Source organism: Microcaecilia unicolor, chromosome 3 (assembly GCF_901765095.1).
Source record: "Microcaecilia unicolor chromosome 3, aMicUni1.1, whole genome shotgun sequence".
NCBI lineage: Eukaryota > Metazoa > Chordata > Amphibia > Gymnophiona > Siphonopidae > Microcaecilia > Microcaecilia unicolor.
In genome coordinates, this window is record NC_044033.1 from 92,599,132 (window position 1) to 92,614,356 (window position 15,225).

The following is a 15,225-nucleotide window of genomic DNA, read 5'->3' on the forward strand; positions in this document are numbered from 1 at the left end:
CAAGATCCCGGTTGTAAAATTTTGGCCGGACTTGCAAGCCGGTTGTTGGAAAGGGCGAGCCGGCTCTCCCTCCCTCCGGATCCGGTCCCTCACCGATCCTACCTTGACTATCAAATTCTTCGGGGCAGGCAGTGTTGCCTGCCTGCTGCTATTGCTGACTTTCCTCCGCCGCCTGTTTGCACTTTAAAAATGGCCGCCGAGACTTCCAGAGGCGGCCTCGCGAGACTTCTGTAAGTCTCAGTGGCCATTTTGAAGCGCGATCAGGCGGCGGAGGAAAGTCAGCGATGGCAGCGGGCAGGCAACACTGCCGGCCCCGAAGAATTTGATGGCCATGGTAGGGTCGGTGAGGGACCGGATCGGGAGGGAGGGAGGAAGCAGGAGAATTTGCGGAACAAGTCGGGAGGGGGTGGCAGGGGAGAGAAGGGAGCTGCTGGCCATGGGTAGATGGAGGGCAGGGGAGAGAAGGGTCGCTGGCCATGGGTGGATGGAGGGCAGGGGAGAGGAGGGTCACTGCTGGCCATGGGTGGATGGAGGGCAGGGGAGAGAAGGGTCACTGGCCATGGGTGGATGGAGGGCAGGGGAGAGAAGGGTAGCTGGCCATGGGTGCATGCAGGGCAGGGGAGAGAATGGTCGCTGGCCATGGGTGCATGCAGGGCAGGGGAGAGGAGGGTCACTGCTGGCCATGGGTGGATGGAGGGCAGGGGAGAGAAGGGTCGCTGGCCATGGGTTGGATGGAGGCAGGGGGAGAGAAGGGTCGCTGGCCATGGTGTGATGGAGGGCAGGGGAGAGAAGGGTCGCTGGCCATGGGTGCATGCAGGGCAGGGGAGAAGGAGGGTCACTGCTGGACCATGGGTGGATGGAGGGCAGGGGAGAGAAGGGTCGCTGGCCATGGGTGGATGAGGGAAGGGGGAGAGGAGGGGAGAAGAGAGAATAAAATGCTGGACATGGATGGAGGGGAGGGAGGAGTGAGGAAGAGATAAGATAAGGGAAAAGGAAGAAAGGAGAAAAACTGCACATGGATGAAGAAATAGGCAGAAGCTGAGGACCAGAAATGAGAAGAAAGGAGGTAAGGAAAGAAATAAATGGAAAGGAAGCCCTGAAACGGAGTTAAGAGGACGATAGCAGCAGAATCGGATACTGGGCCAGCATGATCAGAAAACAGTCACCAGACAACAAAGGTAGAAAAAAATCATTTATTTTCATTATAGTGTTTGGAATATGTTCCCTTTGAGAATCAGGTGCTCAACATTAAAAGTTTATATTTATTTACTTATTTATGGCATTTTATCCCACATTAAACATGAATTAGATTGGAACCTGGGATCATTTAATTTTTTTTTCCTGGAGAGAGTAATGCATTGCCCCCCCACCCCCACCCCCACCCACCCACTGGCTATAGCCAGCTCTGCAAGTTTGGGGGGCGCAGAGGTGGACGGGGGGGGGGGGGCGCCGAGGTGGACCGGGGAGAGAGCCTGTTGTTAAAAATTAGCACACCACTGGCCCTATCCCTCCTGTCCTCTGTGTTGCATGCTTAAGATACCCTTCATCCCTATATCATGCTTTCGGTAGATCTTAGGCTGCATTTTTAAACAAACAAAATGAGAATAAGAGTATGCAGTGGGGGGAGACACCAGTTTAGATAACACCTTCAGCCCTTATCATGTGAATGAACAAATATAATTCAAATATTTATATTTCACTGTTCTGTCTATAAGACAAGAAAAATAGATTACAATATGGTAAACAAAAATTCATAGTACCTTTGCAGTGGTTCCTAAGTTCCAATTGGACCAGCACCCGTGGATCCTCTCCAGAAAGGTGTGTGTAACACCATAGATCAAACCAAGCTTTTTAGTTGGTGGCAGGAGCCAACCAGTCTCACTTTGGGAGCCCCATTCTAGCAACCTCAATATAATCCTTACTATGAATGCATCACCTCTGGCAGGAGAACCTACTTTCCTGCAGTTCTGACTTAGGAACTATGGCCCAGACCCAAAGTGAAGGCCTCCACATCAATATCTTGGAACTTCATGCTATGTTATATTCCCTACAGATCTTTAGAGACAGGGGCAATGGAAAGGTTCTCTTGATCTGCACCATGACTCAGGGTAGCAATGTTCTGCATAGTCCAACAAGGTGATACCATGAGGCTCATTTTCAAAGCACTTAGCCTCCCAAAGTTCCATAGAAACCTATGGAACTAGCCTCCCAAAGTGCTTTGAAAATAATGCCTCCATGTCTTACATCCTCTGTAAAGAGATGCTCTTTATCTGGGATCTGATGCTTCAAGTGTATCTACGGGCCTTGTATCTGCCAACAAAACAATCAGCTTGCAGGCAACCTCAACCAGAAAGTTCAGGCAAGCAAGTGGGTCTTGTACAAGACATAACCCAATGCATGTTTGCCAAATAGGGTTATCCACATGTGGACCTCTTTGCAGTAGAAAAAGTGCAGAAATTTTGTTCCATTAGACCTAGCAGTGGATGCCTTCATTATACCTTGAATTCATCATCTCATGTACACCTTCCTCACCCATAACTTTAATCCTCGAAAAAATCATGTAAGAGACGTGAATATCATCAGAGCCCCCATTGACCTTGACACATCTGATTCCTCTCTCAGCCCTGGCAATAGATCAGCCCCTTCTCCTGGGCAGCAAGTGCCCTTCTCACACAGGATGGCATGGAGGCTGAGGGGCAACCCATCAGCCACTTACCTTCTACAGCAGGACATCGGTCATCCTCATAGCAGCACGCCAAACTCTCCACGAGAAAATCTTACGAATGTATTATTAACCACCTCTATGAAGAGATTGACCCAAAGCAATGTATGATAGGGATATAAACAGTTTACATTGTGTTAACAACAATAGTAAATGTAAACATAAAATATAATCAATGAGGTAAACTTGGAGCTAAGCTAATTAAATCCTAGTAATAACAAGATATGATATTATATCAGAAATAGACATATTAAAATAGCACAATAAAACATTTATATAACAGAAAATATGGTAAATGCTGGCAAAATGCAAATGATTATCATAATAGGCAACATGGAAGATAATTCATGAAACATAAATATGATACTCACGATATCTGTACAATACAATGAAACATCTTAATAGGCAGCCTGGGGGAGGCAAGTGCACCCTCCCATCAAAAAAAAATTGCAGTTCTTAGTTTGTCAATAGGCCTTGTCTGTTGTAGGCCTTGGTTTCTTCTTTTTTGTATTTTAGACAGCCTAGTAGCTAGAGATTCCCACATGTAAGAATATATTGTCCTTTTGTCCTTGGAGAAAACAAATTTACATACCTGTAGCAGGTGTTCTTACATAAATATTCTTATATACCATCCACCTCCCCTAGTAGTTTCATTGTATCAGCTGCTATGCTAGTGTGACATGGTCCCCTGTGACAACAATAGCTAGGAAGATGCACACATGTGAGATGAATCGCTTTCAAAGGCTTCAAAAATAGAATGCTGGGGAGCCTCTCTGAACTGAGCACTGTCAGATGATGTCACTCCTCATGTAAGAATATTTATTATCCTTCTGTTCTCGAGGAACATCTGCTACAGGTAATAACATTACTATACCTGTGTGCTTGGTTTAAAAGTACAAACATGGATGCCAGTATTCAAAAGAGATGTCCAGGTAATGTTGGCAGTTATCTGGATAAGTTTTGTTTTTCAAAATCCCCCCTCCCACCTTTTACCTAGGTGGTTGAATATGTTTTGTACAGTCAGTTTGTTGGCTGGACAGAATTTATCTGGTTTATGTAAAGGCTACACTTAGGGTGTTGGGGGGGACAGTTTTCCCTTGCTCTTGAGCAGGTGTAAGCAATCGTGCCTGCATGCCAGGCACATTCTCTACCATATATGCTAGTATTTTATAAAGACAAGTAGGCCTTCCCATGGTGCTCTTATAAAATTACCTTTTAAGGAGGTAATTCTGTATAGATGGAGGTCAGCATTTATCACCAAAAACATGCATAAATGACAAAAATACCAGCATATTTTCCTGTTTGTTTTTTGGCCGCTGCCGCACACTGGGCAGAAGATTTCAGTGTATTGTCTACAATGACACCTAGATCTTTTTCTTGGGTGCTGACTCCCAAGGTGGACTCTAGCATCAGTTAGGTATGATTTGGATTATTCTTCCCCCATGTGGATCACTTTGCATTTGTGCACATTAAATTTCATCTGCCATTTGGATGCCCAGTCTTCCAATTTCCTAAGGTCTTTCTCCAATTTTTCATACTCTGCATGTGTTTTAACAAATTTGAATAGTTTTGTATCATCTGCAAATTGACACCTCATTTGTTCCAATTTCCAGATCATTTATAAATATGTTAACTGGTCCCAGTACAGATCCATACGGCACTCCATTATTCACCCTCCTCCATTGAGAAAAATGGCCATTTAACCCTACCCTCTGTTTTCTCTCCAATAACCAATTCCTAGTCCACAACAGAGCATTGCCTCCTATCCATGGATATTGGAGTGTTTTCCAACCCTCATCACACAGAACGAGGGATCTCTTCTGCATTCCAACCCACGGTCTCTGGTCCTCACAGCCTGGATGTTGAGACCAAAGAATTTGCTTCCTTGCAGTTTCCTGAGGGTGTCTCCAGAGTCTTGCTGGCTTACAGAAAAGATTCCACTTAAAGGTGTTACTCTTTCAAATGGAGGAGATTTGCTGTCTTGTGTGAGGGCAAGGCCCTAGACGCTATTTCCTGCTGTACACAGACCCTGCTTGAATATCTTCTGCACTGCTCCGAGTCTGGTCTCAACTCCGTAAGGGTTCCCCTCAGTGCAATTAGTGTTTATCATTAAAGTATAGAGGGTAAGCCCATCTCTGAACAGCCTCTAGTTATTTGCTGCATGAGAGGTTTGCTGTTGACAAAGCCTTCTGTCAAACCTCTACCTGTGTCATGGGACCTCAACGTCATTCTCACCCAACTGATAGAGCTCCTTTTGAGCCACTTGATTCCTGTCATCTTAAGTACTAGACATGGAAGGTCATATTTTTAGTGGCTGTTACTTCAGCTCGCAGGGTCAGTGAGCTTCAGGCTTTAGTGGCAAATGCACCTTATGCGAAGTTTCATCATACAGAGTAGTCCTTTGCACGCACTCTTAAGTTCCTACCTAAGCTTATGTCAGAGTTCCATCTGAACCAGTTAATTGTCTTGCTAACATTCTTCCCTCAACCTCATGCCCATCCTGGTGAAAGCGCACTGCATATCTTGGACTGTAAGCGAGCATTGGCCTTTCACTTGGAGCAGACTAGGCCCTATAGACAATCCACCCAACCTTTTGTTTCTTTTGATCCCAAAAGGATTGGGGTGGCCATTGGGAAAATGCACCATTTCCAATTGGCTAGCAGATTTCATTTTTTTCACTTATGCCCAGGTTGGGTTGACCAGTGTTCCCTCTAAAGAGCAGCCTGCTGTGTGCAAATTTCTTTTTCGAGTGAGTGCCAAAAATAGCCCAACAGCCAAAAAAGAGTGAGGGGGGTGTCACTCCAAGCTGTCAGCGAGGAGGGGTCCCCCTGAGCTATGTATGGAGCAAATTTAGCAAGTCATTGTATATTGGCAATAGGTCTGATTGCCTACTTTAGTTAAATCTGATCCTAGCGCCTTTGGAATAGGAGTTAAGAAAATATGAGCAAAGGCATCAGAATAACTTCATAACATTTCTCTTTAACACAGCTAAAGTTTCAGTAAACCAAAGACTCATTTTGTTTCTATTCCTTATTTCCATAACGGGCAGTTTCATCCAAAATCTCTATCACTGGTTTTATTCCATAAACTAATCGCCTCGTCTATACTAGTCCCTGCAGGCCTCAGCCTATCCTCAACTCCCTGCCAAATGTGCTCACCTGAGGTGGCGTGCCTCAAATCTGGCATGCTCAAATACTGCTTCCGGTGCTGTGAATGATTATATTCTCTGAAGGGGGTGTCAGTGCCGCACCGCCTAGCTCATGGGCTGTGGAGGGAGAAAGATGATGTAAATCAGGTAAGAGGCAGCACAGTTCTCACAAAAAAATAAGATGTTCCCATGCACACTATTCAGCAAGGCTCCCCACAAACCTGGCATGCTCAGATACTGCTTCCTGGGCTGTGATTGATGACAGTTTCTCTCTTAGGGGTTTTGCACTTTCATATTTAGTTTTTCCAAGTATGAGTCTGGCGGCGGTATTTTGGGCTGTTTGGAGTTTTTTGATGTTCTGTTCTTTGCATCTAGCGTACAGTGCCAACTAGCCCAGCTACGACAGTCTAATCTCTTTACCTATCTACCTAATCCTTTTCTTCTCTCCCTATCTAATACTTTTACATCACTAATCATATCTATTATCCTGGAATGGCAAAACCATAACAGAACTCTGTAAACCACATTGAGCCTGCAAATAGGTGGGAAAATGTGGGATACAAATGCAATAAATAATAATAATAATGACACTGTCTGAAGGGGCAGGGCCAAAACTGTACTGCCTATCTCACAGGCTGGTGAGTTCAAATACTGCTTCCTGGGCTTGAGGTGCGTTGGTGGCGAGGAAAACTGGGAGGAGCGTGACCATAGCGAACATTGACCCAAAGTGAGCGTCACTCCCGGTTTGTATTAGCGTTCACTCATGTGCTTATCTTAGAAGGAACACTGGTACTGACCCTTGAAGGTCATGTCAGTGCTCACAATGTTAGAGCCATGGTTGCGTTGGTAGCCCACTTGAGGTCAGCCTCTGTTGAAGAAATTTGCAAGGCTGCGATGTGGTCTGCAGTCCACACATTCACATTTCACTACTGCGTTGAGCAGGACACCTGATGCGTCATTCGGTTTGGACAGACAGTTCTGCAGAATTTGTTTGTGGTCTAGAGTCCAACTTCACCCTCCTAGGCCAATTTTGTTCTGTTCCAGGCTGCACTCTCACTCAGATTGTATATAATTTCAGATTAATTACTTTTTTGCCCTCACTGTTCCAAGGTCCAATTGACCTGTGGTGGTTGTTTGTGGTGAGCCTGGTCGCTAGGGATTTCCATATGTGAGAATTGTAGGTGTGCTTGTCCTCTGAGAAAGCAAAGATACTTACTTGTACAGGTATTCTCTGAGGACAACAGGCCTTATATTCTCACATACTCTCCCACATTCCTTTGGATGTTGTCTCCTTTTCTTTATATACTTTATATTGTACTGCTGGTCCTGCACTCTCATGGTGGTCAGGAAGGCTCTTGCACATGCATGGTGGGGCATGTCTCGCGCTCAAAGACTTATTTTTAAGCTTGTTACAAGCTGTGGACCGGCAACGCGAACTCCGTGCTACCCTATATGTGAGAATATAAAGTCTGCCGTCCTCAGAGAATATCTGCTACAGGTAAGTATCTTCGCTTTATTTCATATTCATCCAAACAAGGGCACCCTTGACAAAGTTCTGGAGCATGAAATGCTGATATCAAAGCAGCTGGGGGGCAGCTGGCATCCCCCAGAAATCTGTGTCTGCCCACAGCTACTGTTCATTAGTACATCTGTTTCTGATTGTGCTTTCCCTGCAAACAAATTAGTTGCCCATCTGTTGTGTTTGTCTTACCCCACTATTCAAATTGTATATTACACTGATATTTGATCACTGTGGGGCTCATTATCAAAAAAACTTAGACTTGCAAAGTTCCGTAGGTTACTATGTAATCTTGTAAGTCTAAGTGCTTTGAAATACGCCTCTTTACTGGTTATACTGTTGTTATAAGTTGCTTATGTCACGGTATATCTCTTGAACATAGTCTTGGGTGACTTGATAAAGGCAGCTAATAAATCTTAAATAAATTTCCACTAGCACTCCGATTATACATTGCTTGACCAGTCCAACATGGGACTATTTTGGGTTTACATGGTTTGGAGATTCCTTTTTGTGCAAAAATGGCTTTGTATTATTATTTCTTTTAGTATTTATACTCATTCTAGAAAACAAATGACTGTGTACCATAATTTTGAGGGACAAAGTGAATGTATGATATACAGTTTTGGAGGATTCTGTATTATAGTACGAAAAGTTAGGCACTGAAAAAATCTGCACTGAGCCCTTATTCTGTAAATGGCACCCAACCTTTATAGGATACTGGCATACCACACAGATTTTTAAATTTATTTATGCATTCTTGTATCCCACCGTTATCCAAAAACAAGTTTGATAAAAACAGGTGTAAGCCTAGCGCCCAAAGTTAGGCATGATTGGCACAATTTCTACTACAACATCACCTTGTATTCATTTGTACCATGTATTTGTTCAGACCAGAATCGGCTAACGCCATTAACGGCAATATATAAGCCACATTGAGCCTCGCAAAAAGGTGGGACCAATGTGCGATACAAATTCAACAAATAATAAAATTCTGTAACTTGGTGCCTAATTTTAGGCAACACCCATGACACGCCTATGCCCCTTCCCATGGCCACTTCCTCTTTTGGGCTGTGTGTGGGAAAAGTTAGGCAGCAAGTTATAGGAATATCCACTTAAGGGCTGATCTGGTCACAACTTCAATTAGGCACCAGTTAAGTGGCCAGTTGGTGCTCATTTCTGGCACCCACTTTGGGCAACCTATAGAGAATCTGGGAGTTGTTTTTACCCTTTCATGTTTCAAAGGATAATTAGTCAAATATATTAAACATTAAACATTTTGTTTATTACAGTGGTTTTTGGACCGAATGGCTGATGATGACTGGTGGCCAATGCAGATTTTAATTAAATGTCCTAATCAAATTGTGAGACGGTATGTGAAATACAGTATGTTTGATGTAAGATCATAACTGGTTCAGGGGCTGAAATATTTCAGTTTTAATGTGGTTGCAGTTTCGAACTTATTGCAGTTGAAATTTCTAGGTGATTAGGGCTACCATTTTCTAATTACATAAGTATCATCAATTGTTTGGTTTTCTTTTTTTGTTTCATCAGTTCCATCTTGAATCATAAATTTCCAAATCTGTTTGAACTTGCCTCTAGTGATGCCTTGAATCTTTATTTGTAATGCTCAAAGATTTATCCCCTTTTTAAACCCATTCCCTCTTCCTTCACACAGCCATAGTTACAACAGTCTTTGCCCAGGTGCACCAGACCATAGCTCCTTCTTGAACCTAGTATCCCCGATATTCAAAACTATTTAAACCGGCCAGGGAGCAGCTCTTGGACGGTTAAATAGCATTTACATGCCTAACTGCAGATATTCAGCAGAAGATAACCGGTTATCTCCCCACTAAATAAATAAATAAATATTTCAGTTAGCAGCTATGTTGCGTGACATAGCCTAGTAAGCACTGATATTCTATTCAGGATCTAACCAGCTATATTGAGTGGTCAGACTAGGCAGCTTAAATAACAGGCCTATCTTTTACCTCTAAAACGTTAATCAGTTAGCGCTGAATATCAGCGTAGCTAGTTAATTTTTAGCGGCCAAAATAAACACAGATATTCAAAGTCGGTTGCCAGATATGACTCGGCATTGAATACCCAGTATGTTTGCACGCTGAATCTGGCCACATGATCTTGCCATTGTGTGGGAACTGGGACTTCTTCTCTGTGTACCCATATTGGGAAGCCCAAGGAGTGCAAGTCAGGAATGAAACCCAGATCATTTATATGGTAGTACACTTTAGGAATATGTTTAATTATTCATCCCTATGTCATGTACATTTAAAAACCCCTTCATCCCTGTGGTTTGTGTTGGTCTTAGGCTGTGTGTAGTAACATGAGAATCGGAATAAGATGTGGAGATGGAGGTTCAGATAAACTGGACAAAAATTGCTTGATTTAATTCAAATATTTATACGCACCTTTTTGACTATAAGACAAGCAAAGCAGATTACAGTACTGTAAAAAAAAATTTACCTAATGCATAGGAGGTAACAAGCTACAGAACAATAAATCTATAAAATGTCATTTTAGAAAGGCTTGTGCAGCATTGCACGTATAACTCCCTACATGTGTACATAGCAATTTTAGAAATCCAGTATTTAGTCATTTAGATTCACTACATACACCAATTCGGAAGGCAGCATATTGTGGTAATGATTTTTTTCAGGGAAGTAAAGTTTGCGTGTATTACTAGACATAGGTATTTCCACTTGCTGTGAGGTAGGCATAAGCATCAAATAATAGCTCATTCCTTTATCATTGACGCAGACCAATCCAACGAGTGAATTATGTCCCTCTGCTGGCAGATGAAGCCAGAGAAAACAGCTAAGAGCTGACTTCACTCCCCTATAGGGAGCTGGTGCTGCCTTCAGCTTCTCAGTATTTCTCTGCTGCAGCAGATGATGCAGCAATTATGAGTAGACTGAATATGCTGCTCTCAAGAAGGCTGTAGATTCCTGGTGGCACATAGAGCAAGCTTGTGAGATGCTGCGGGTTAGAATCCTTTGAGGCTAATTTCCCTCCCCCTTTGGGAACAGACTAGAGTACTTTGATTGATGGAGGCCAATCCACATAGCCCAGGAGTGGTAACCCTGGTGGTGCCAGGTCCTTCCCACCCCCCCACCCCCCCACCCCCATCCACTCCTTGTCCTTGTGGGTGTTGTGACTGCAATGCTTACTGTCCTCGCCTACTATTGGGAAATGGCCAGAGGTAAGCTCACTAAGGTCCAGCCAATTAAAGTTTTTGGAAGAGGAGAAAGAAAAAACAAAACAATGCCTTTAGTGCAGCCTTTCCCAACCTACCTTGTGGTCTTCTATGTGCTGTGTTGTGCTGGAACTTGGTCAGAGGTTTTGAAGAGATTACGCCCCTTTTCTCTTTCTAGCTACTGTTTCCCGAATATCTGGGAAAAAGGAAGGGTGAGGGTGGTGACACACTACAAGTATTTATTTAAAAATTTTATATCCTGCTCTATCCTACCAATCTAGGCGGGTTACAACAACAACAAAAAAAACATATTATCTTACAAACATAAGAGTTAAAAAAAACAGAACAAGAAAAGACAGAAACCAAAAAAGAGCACTAAAAGTTTTCAAAAATAATAGGCTTTCAGCTGCTTTCTGAATTGAGTCAGAGCTAATCATGAAAGTGCAGCATGTGTCCACTAGTGTTTATGCCTGGCTTGGGAGCAGGCAAGCAAACAGGGTGGCAGGGTGCAATCTTCTCTTTTTCCACTTGCTTCCAGCATGACTGTAAATAAAGGGGGTAACATGCTGCAGGTAAGTCATGGTAGTTCAGTGTATTAGCTGGTGTATTTGTCTTGGCCTGGAAGCAGGCTCTATCTGAGTGCAATCTGCTCTCCTCCCCACTTGCTTCCAGTATGTCTGGAAATAAAGGGGGTGACACATTGCAGCAAAGTCATAGCAGTTCATTGGGTCAGCTGTTGCTGGCTTGATAGCAGTGTCAGGTACACAGGTGCAATCTGTGAATGTTTAGCACCCAGCCAAAACAAACCTGGAGAGGTTCCCCAGATAAGAGCTGTTGTCCACCAGCTTTTTATAGGAAAGTTTATGAAGGCTGCATACTTAGTCATGGCAGAGCCTACACAGCTCCAGTTTGCTACTAAGTTAATATTTCAGCAGGTGACATCACATGCATGTCAGAATTTCTCTCTCTTCTCCACTCTACTGGATAGATATTATGACTCTACATGCTCATGAAATTAAAAACTGTATTCAGCCCTGGAAGTAGAGGGAGATGAGAGCATCCCAGGAACAGGAAAAACCAAATCTCAAAATCCCAGAAATTATTGGATCACTAGGAAGCAAAACATAGTGGTGGTCGACGGTGACAATTCTTTTCTGAGGGGTTACAGAGGAGTCCATCTGCTAACCAGGCATGATGTCCTGGTAGGTGCCAAGATTGAGATGTTGCGGAGAGTTTACTGAGGTTCAATCAGGCCTACTGATGATTATCTGATGCTGGTCTTCTATTTGGGCACAAATGTTATTGCTAGGTATACTTCTGAACATATCAAAAGTTACTTCATGGCTCTGGAAGATAAGTGCACAGATGGTGTTCTCTTCAGTCCTCCCTTTTGAAAGATAAAGGCCAAGGCAGAAAAATTGCATCCTGGAGATGAATGCATTTCTGCGCAGGTAGTGTCATTGAGACGTTTTGGCTTCCTGGACCATGGGATGATTTGTCTTCAGCAGCAGACTGGCTAGCCTATTGAAGAGGGCTTTAATCTAGAATCAGCAGGGCTGGGTGATCAAGCCCCTAAGTAAGTAAAAAAGGTAAATGAAACTTTCAATACCTCTACATAAAATGGGAAAAAAGGGTGGAATCTGGAAACCAATGTATGCTAATGCTTGTGCTATGGGAAATAATGCTCTGGATCTAGAGGTTGTGATGGAAAAGGCTGACTTTGATTTAGTGGAGGATCTCAGAGATGTGGTTCATGGAGAACTTGTGACTGAGATCTAGTTATACTACGCTATAATCTATTCATGAAGGGCAGGGTAAGAAGAAAGGGAAGACGCGTGGCATATGTTAAAGATGATAATAAAAGCAATAGAATTGCAAGACCTACAGGTAAGGAAGAGGTATTGTAGGTCAATCTGGAAAGAAGGAATGGAAATTCTTTTACATCGGTGTGATACACAGGCTGCCTTCACAGGCAGAAGTAGACAGAGACCTATAACCCTTAATTGAATAACTTCAAAATAGGGCTATGAAAGGGGAATTACTACTAATAGATGGTTTTAATATGTATATGTTGATTGTATGTACAGCCTAGACTGAATTCTCCAGTGCACTCTTTAAAAATTTATTTAAATTTACTTCACCCATTTGTCAGGTTTGTGGGCAGTATTCTACTACTGTCCTTTTGGTTGTGTCGCCAGTTTCTTCATATTGTTGGGATTGACTTTTTGTTGTTTGATTAGTTCTTGTCTCTCCCTTTCGATTCCTTCAGTTGTTATTGATAGTTGACTTGGGCATCCCTTTTGTGGTGTTGTCTGGAAGTAGGGGGGGGTCCTGGATCCTCTACAGAGAGAACTGTTTTGGCAATTAGTAATGCAGCTTACATAGGATGGGGCATTATTGGATCTAGTGCTTACGAATAGGGAGAGTGTTTGTGGTGATAATGTAGGTGTCATCTGGTATCTAATGATTGTTAAATAGTATGGTTCAGTATTAAGGCAGGCGTGGAGAGGATTAATTCAAAAGTGATGGTTCTAGACTTTTAAAAACTGACTTTGTTGAGATCGGGTAATACTTCTAACATCAGGTTGAAGTAGAAAAGCAGCGGGCAAAACTGCAAGGAGCTATTTTAAAGGCAATAAACCTTGTAAGGAAGGAATGTAAAAGTAAGAGAAAAGAAAAACCACTTTGGTTCTCAAAGTAGTAGTTGAAAAAGAGAAGAAAAAGGTTAGCCTTCATAAACTGAAAGAGATCACAGAAAAAGGAAGACAGTCAACAGTGTCTAGAAAAACTAAGAGAAGTTGGTAAAGTAGTCAGGTAAGCAAAGATAAAAATGGAAGAAAAAATGGTCAATATAGTAAAATGGGAGGACGACATTATTTTAGATATGTTAATGAAAGAAGATAGTGCAAAAGTGGCACTGTGAGACTCAAGGGTAAAAGGGAGGAATGTGTAGAAGTTGATAAGGATAAGGCAGAATTGCTTAACAAATATTTGTTCTGTGTTCACAGATGTAGGGCAGGAGTAGTACCACAAAAGACAAACACAAGTAGGAATGGAAGTGTGCTAGATCTTGAACAATTTATAGAGGACTGTGTTCATAAGGAGATAGTTAAACTAAAGGTAGACAAAGCAATGGGGCCAAATGGCATACATCCGAGAGTACTGAAGAAACTTAAGGTTGTTATGATTCTACTGGGACAAGCAGGGTAGTGACTGGGACTTGCTCCTGAGTGACTTCTGAGGCAGCTGACGTCAGATGCCAGACCCTATTTAAACATACCTCTGCCTGCATAGGACGCTCTAGCATTATCTCCATCTGCTGTGAGCTTACTTTGTCTGCTTAGTCTGTGCCTGTGGCACAGGGTGAATTCTCTGTTGTTTGGTTGCTTTCTTTTCTCTTGGTCTGTATTTGTTCTATGTGTCTGTAGCAGCCAGCTTCTTCTCTGATTATTTTACTGTTGTGCAGCTGTGTTCAGCTCCCTTGCTTCTGTGTGCCTTGCCTTTCTCTTCCATGCTGTATGAGCTGGCAGAGTCTGTGGTAAGAGCTTACTTTCTTTGTTTGGATTTCCCTATTAACCCTTTACCTACTTTATCTGTTGCTTGGTTCTTGTAAGCACTGCTCCTTGTCTGACCTGTGTACCTAGAAGCGGTCTCTCTCTGTAGCCTGCTTAAACCCTTTACCTACTGTATCTGTTGCTTGGTTCTTGTGAGCACTGCTCCTTGTCTGACCTTTGTACCTAGAAGCAGTCTCTCTCTGTAGTCTGCTTAAACCCTTTTCCTGCTGTATCTGTTGTTTGGTTCTTGTGATCACTGATCCTTGTCTGACTTGTGTACCTAGAATCAGCTTCTCTCTGTAGACTGCTTAAACCCTGTACCTGCTATATTTGTTGCGTGGCTCTTGTGAGCACTGCTCCATCTTTCTCTGTGGTCTGCCTTACCCTTTATCTGCTGTTTGCAGACTCCTCCTTATCTAGCTGTGTTCCTTTCGTTGGTATCTGTGTGTGGGCTAGTACTCGATCTGTGGTATCGAGTACTAGCCCCTTCCAGGACTTCTCTCTGTTCTTTTCCCTTCCCTTGTGTGTGTATTTAGGTTCCAGTTTAGCCTTGTGGCCCGTACACTTGGTCTATGTGTGAGTTCCAGTTTGGCCTTGGGGTCCTTATGAGTGGTCTATTCCCATTCCTGGTGGTGCTCGTTGGTCGCCCTGAGTGTGCTGGGCTTCGTGGCCATTGCTACTGTGTGGCGTGAACTTGGTCCGCCCTAGGCCTAGGCACAAGGGCTCATGACCAACCTAACAAAGGACGTCCTGGTGCCTCTGTTGTCTGACCTTTTTAGTGCTTCTCTAGAGTCAGTCTTGACTGAAGAAGGGCAGATGTGGTTCGTCTCCTCAAAAGCAGAAGTGAGGAGGAGGTTTGGAACTACAAGCCAGTAAATCTGATCTCTGTGGTACATAAATTAATGGAAACATTTTTAAAACGGAGAATAGTGAGATTTCAGGAATGTAATAAATTGCAGGACCTGAGGCAGTATGGTTTTACTAGATGCACGCTTTGTCAGACAAATCTGATTAATTTCTTTGAATGACCAGAAAGTTGGATTGAGGGAGAGTGCTAAATGTGGTATACTT

At 43.1% G+C, this 15,225-nt stretch overlaps 1 protein-coding gene across 1 annotated transcript in view; it reads left to right on the forward strand.

The window, feature by feature from the left end:
* USP34 (ubiquitin specific peptidase 34) overlaps positions 1 to 15,225 on the forward strand; it is a 1,418,841-nt gene that overhangs the window by 1,140,925 nt on the left and 262,691 nt on the right. The window contains 1 exon segment of the mRNA XM_030196176.1: positions 8,679 to 8,757. Within this exon segment, the coding sequence (XP_030052036.1) occupies positions 8,679 to 8,757 (79 nt within the window).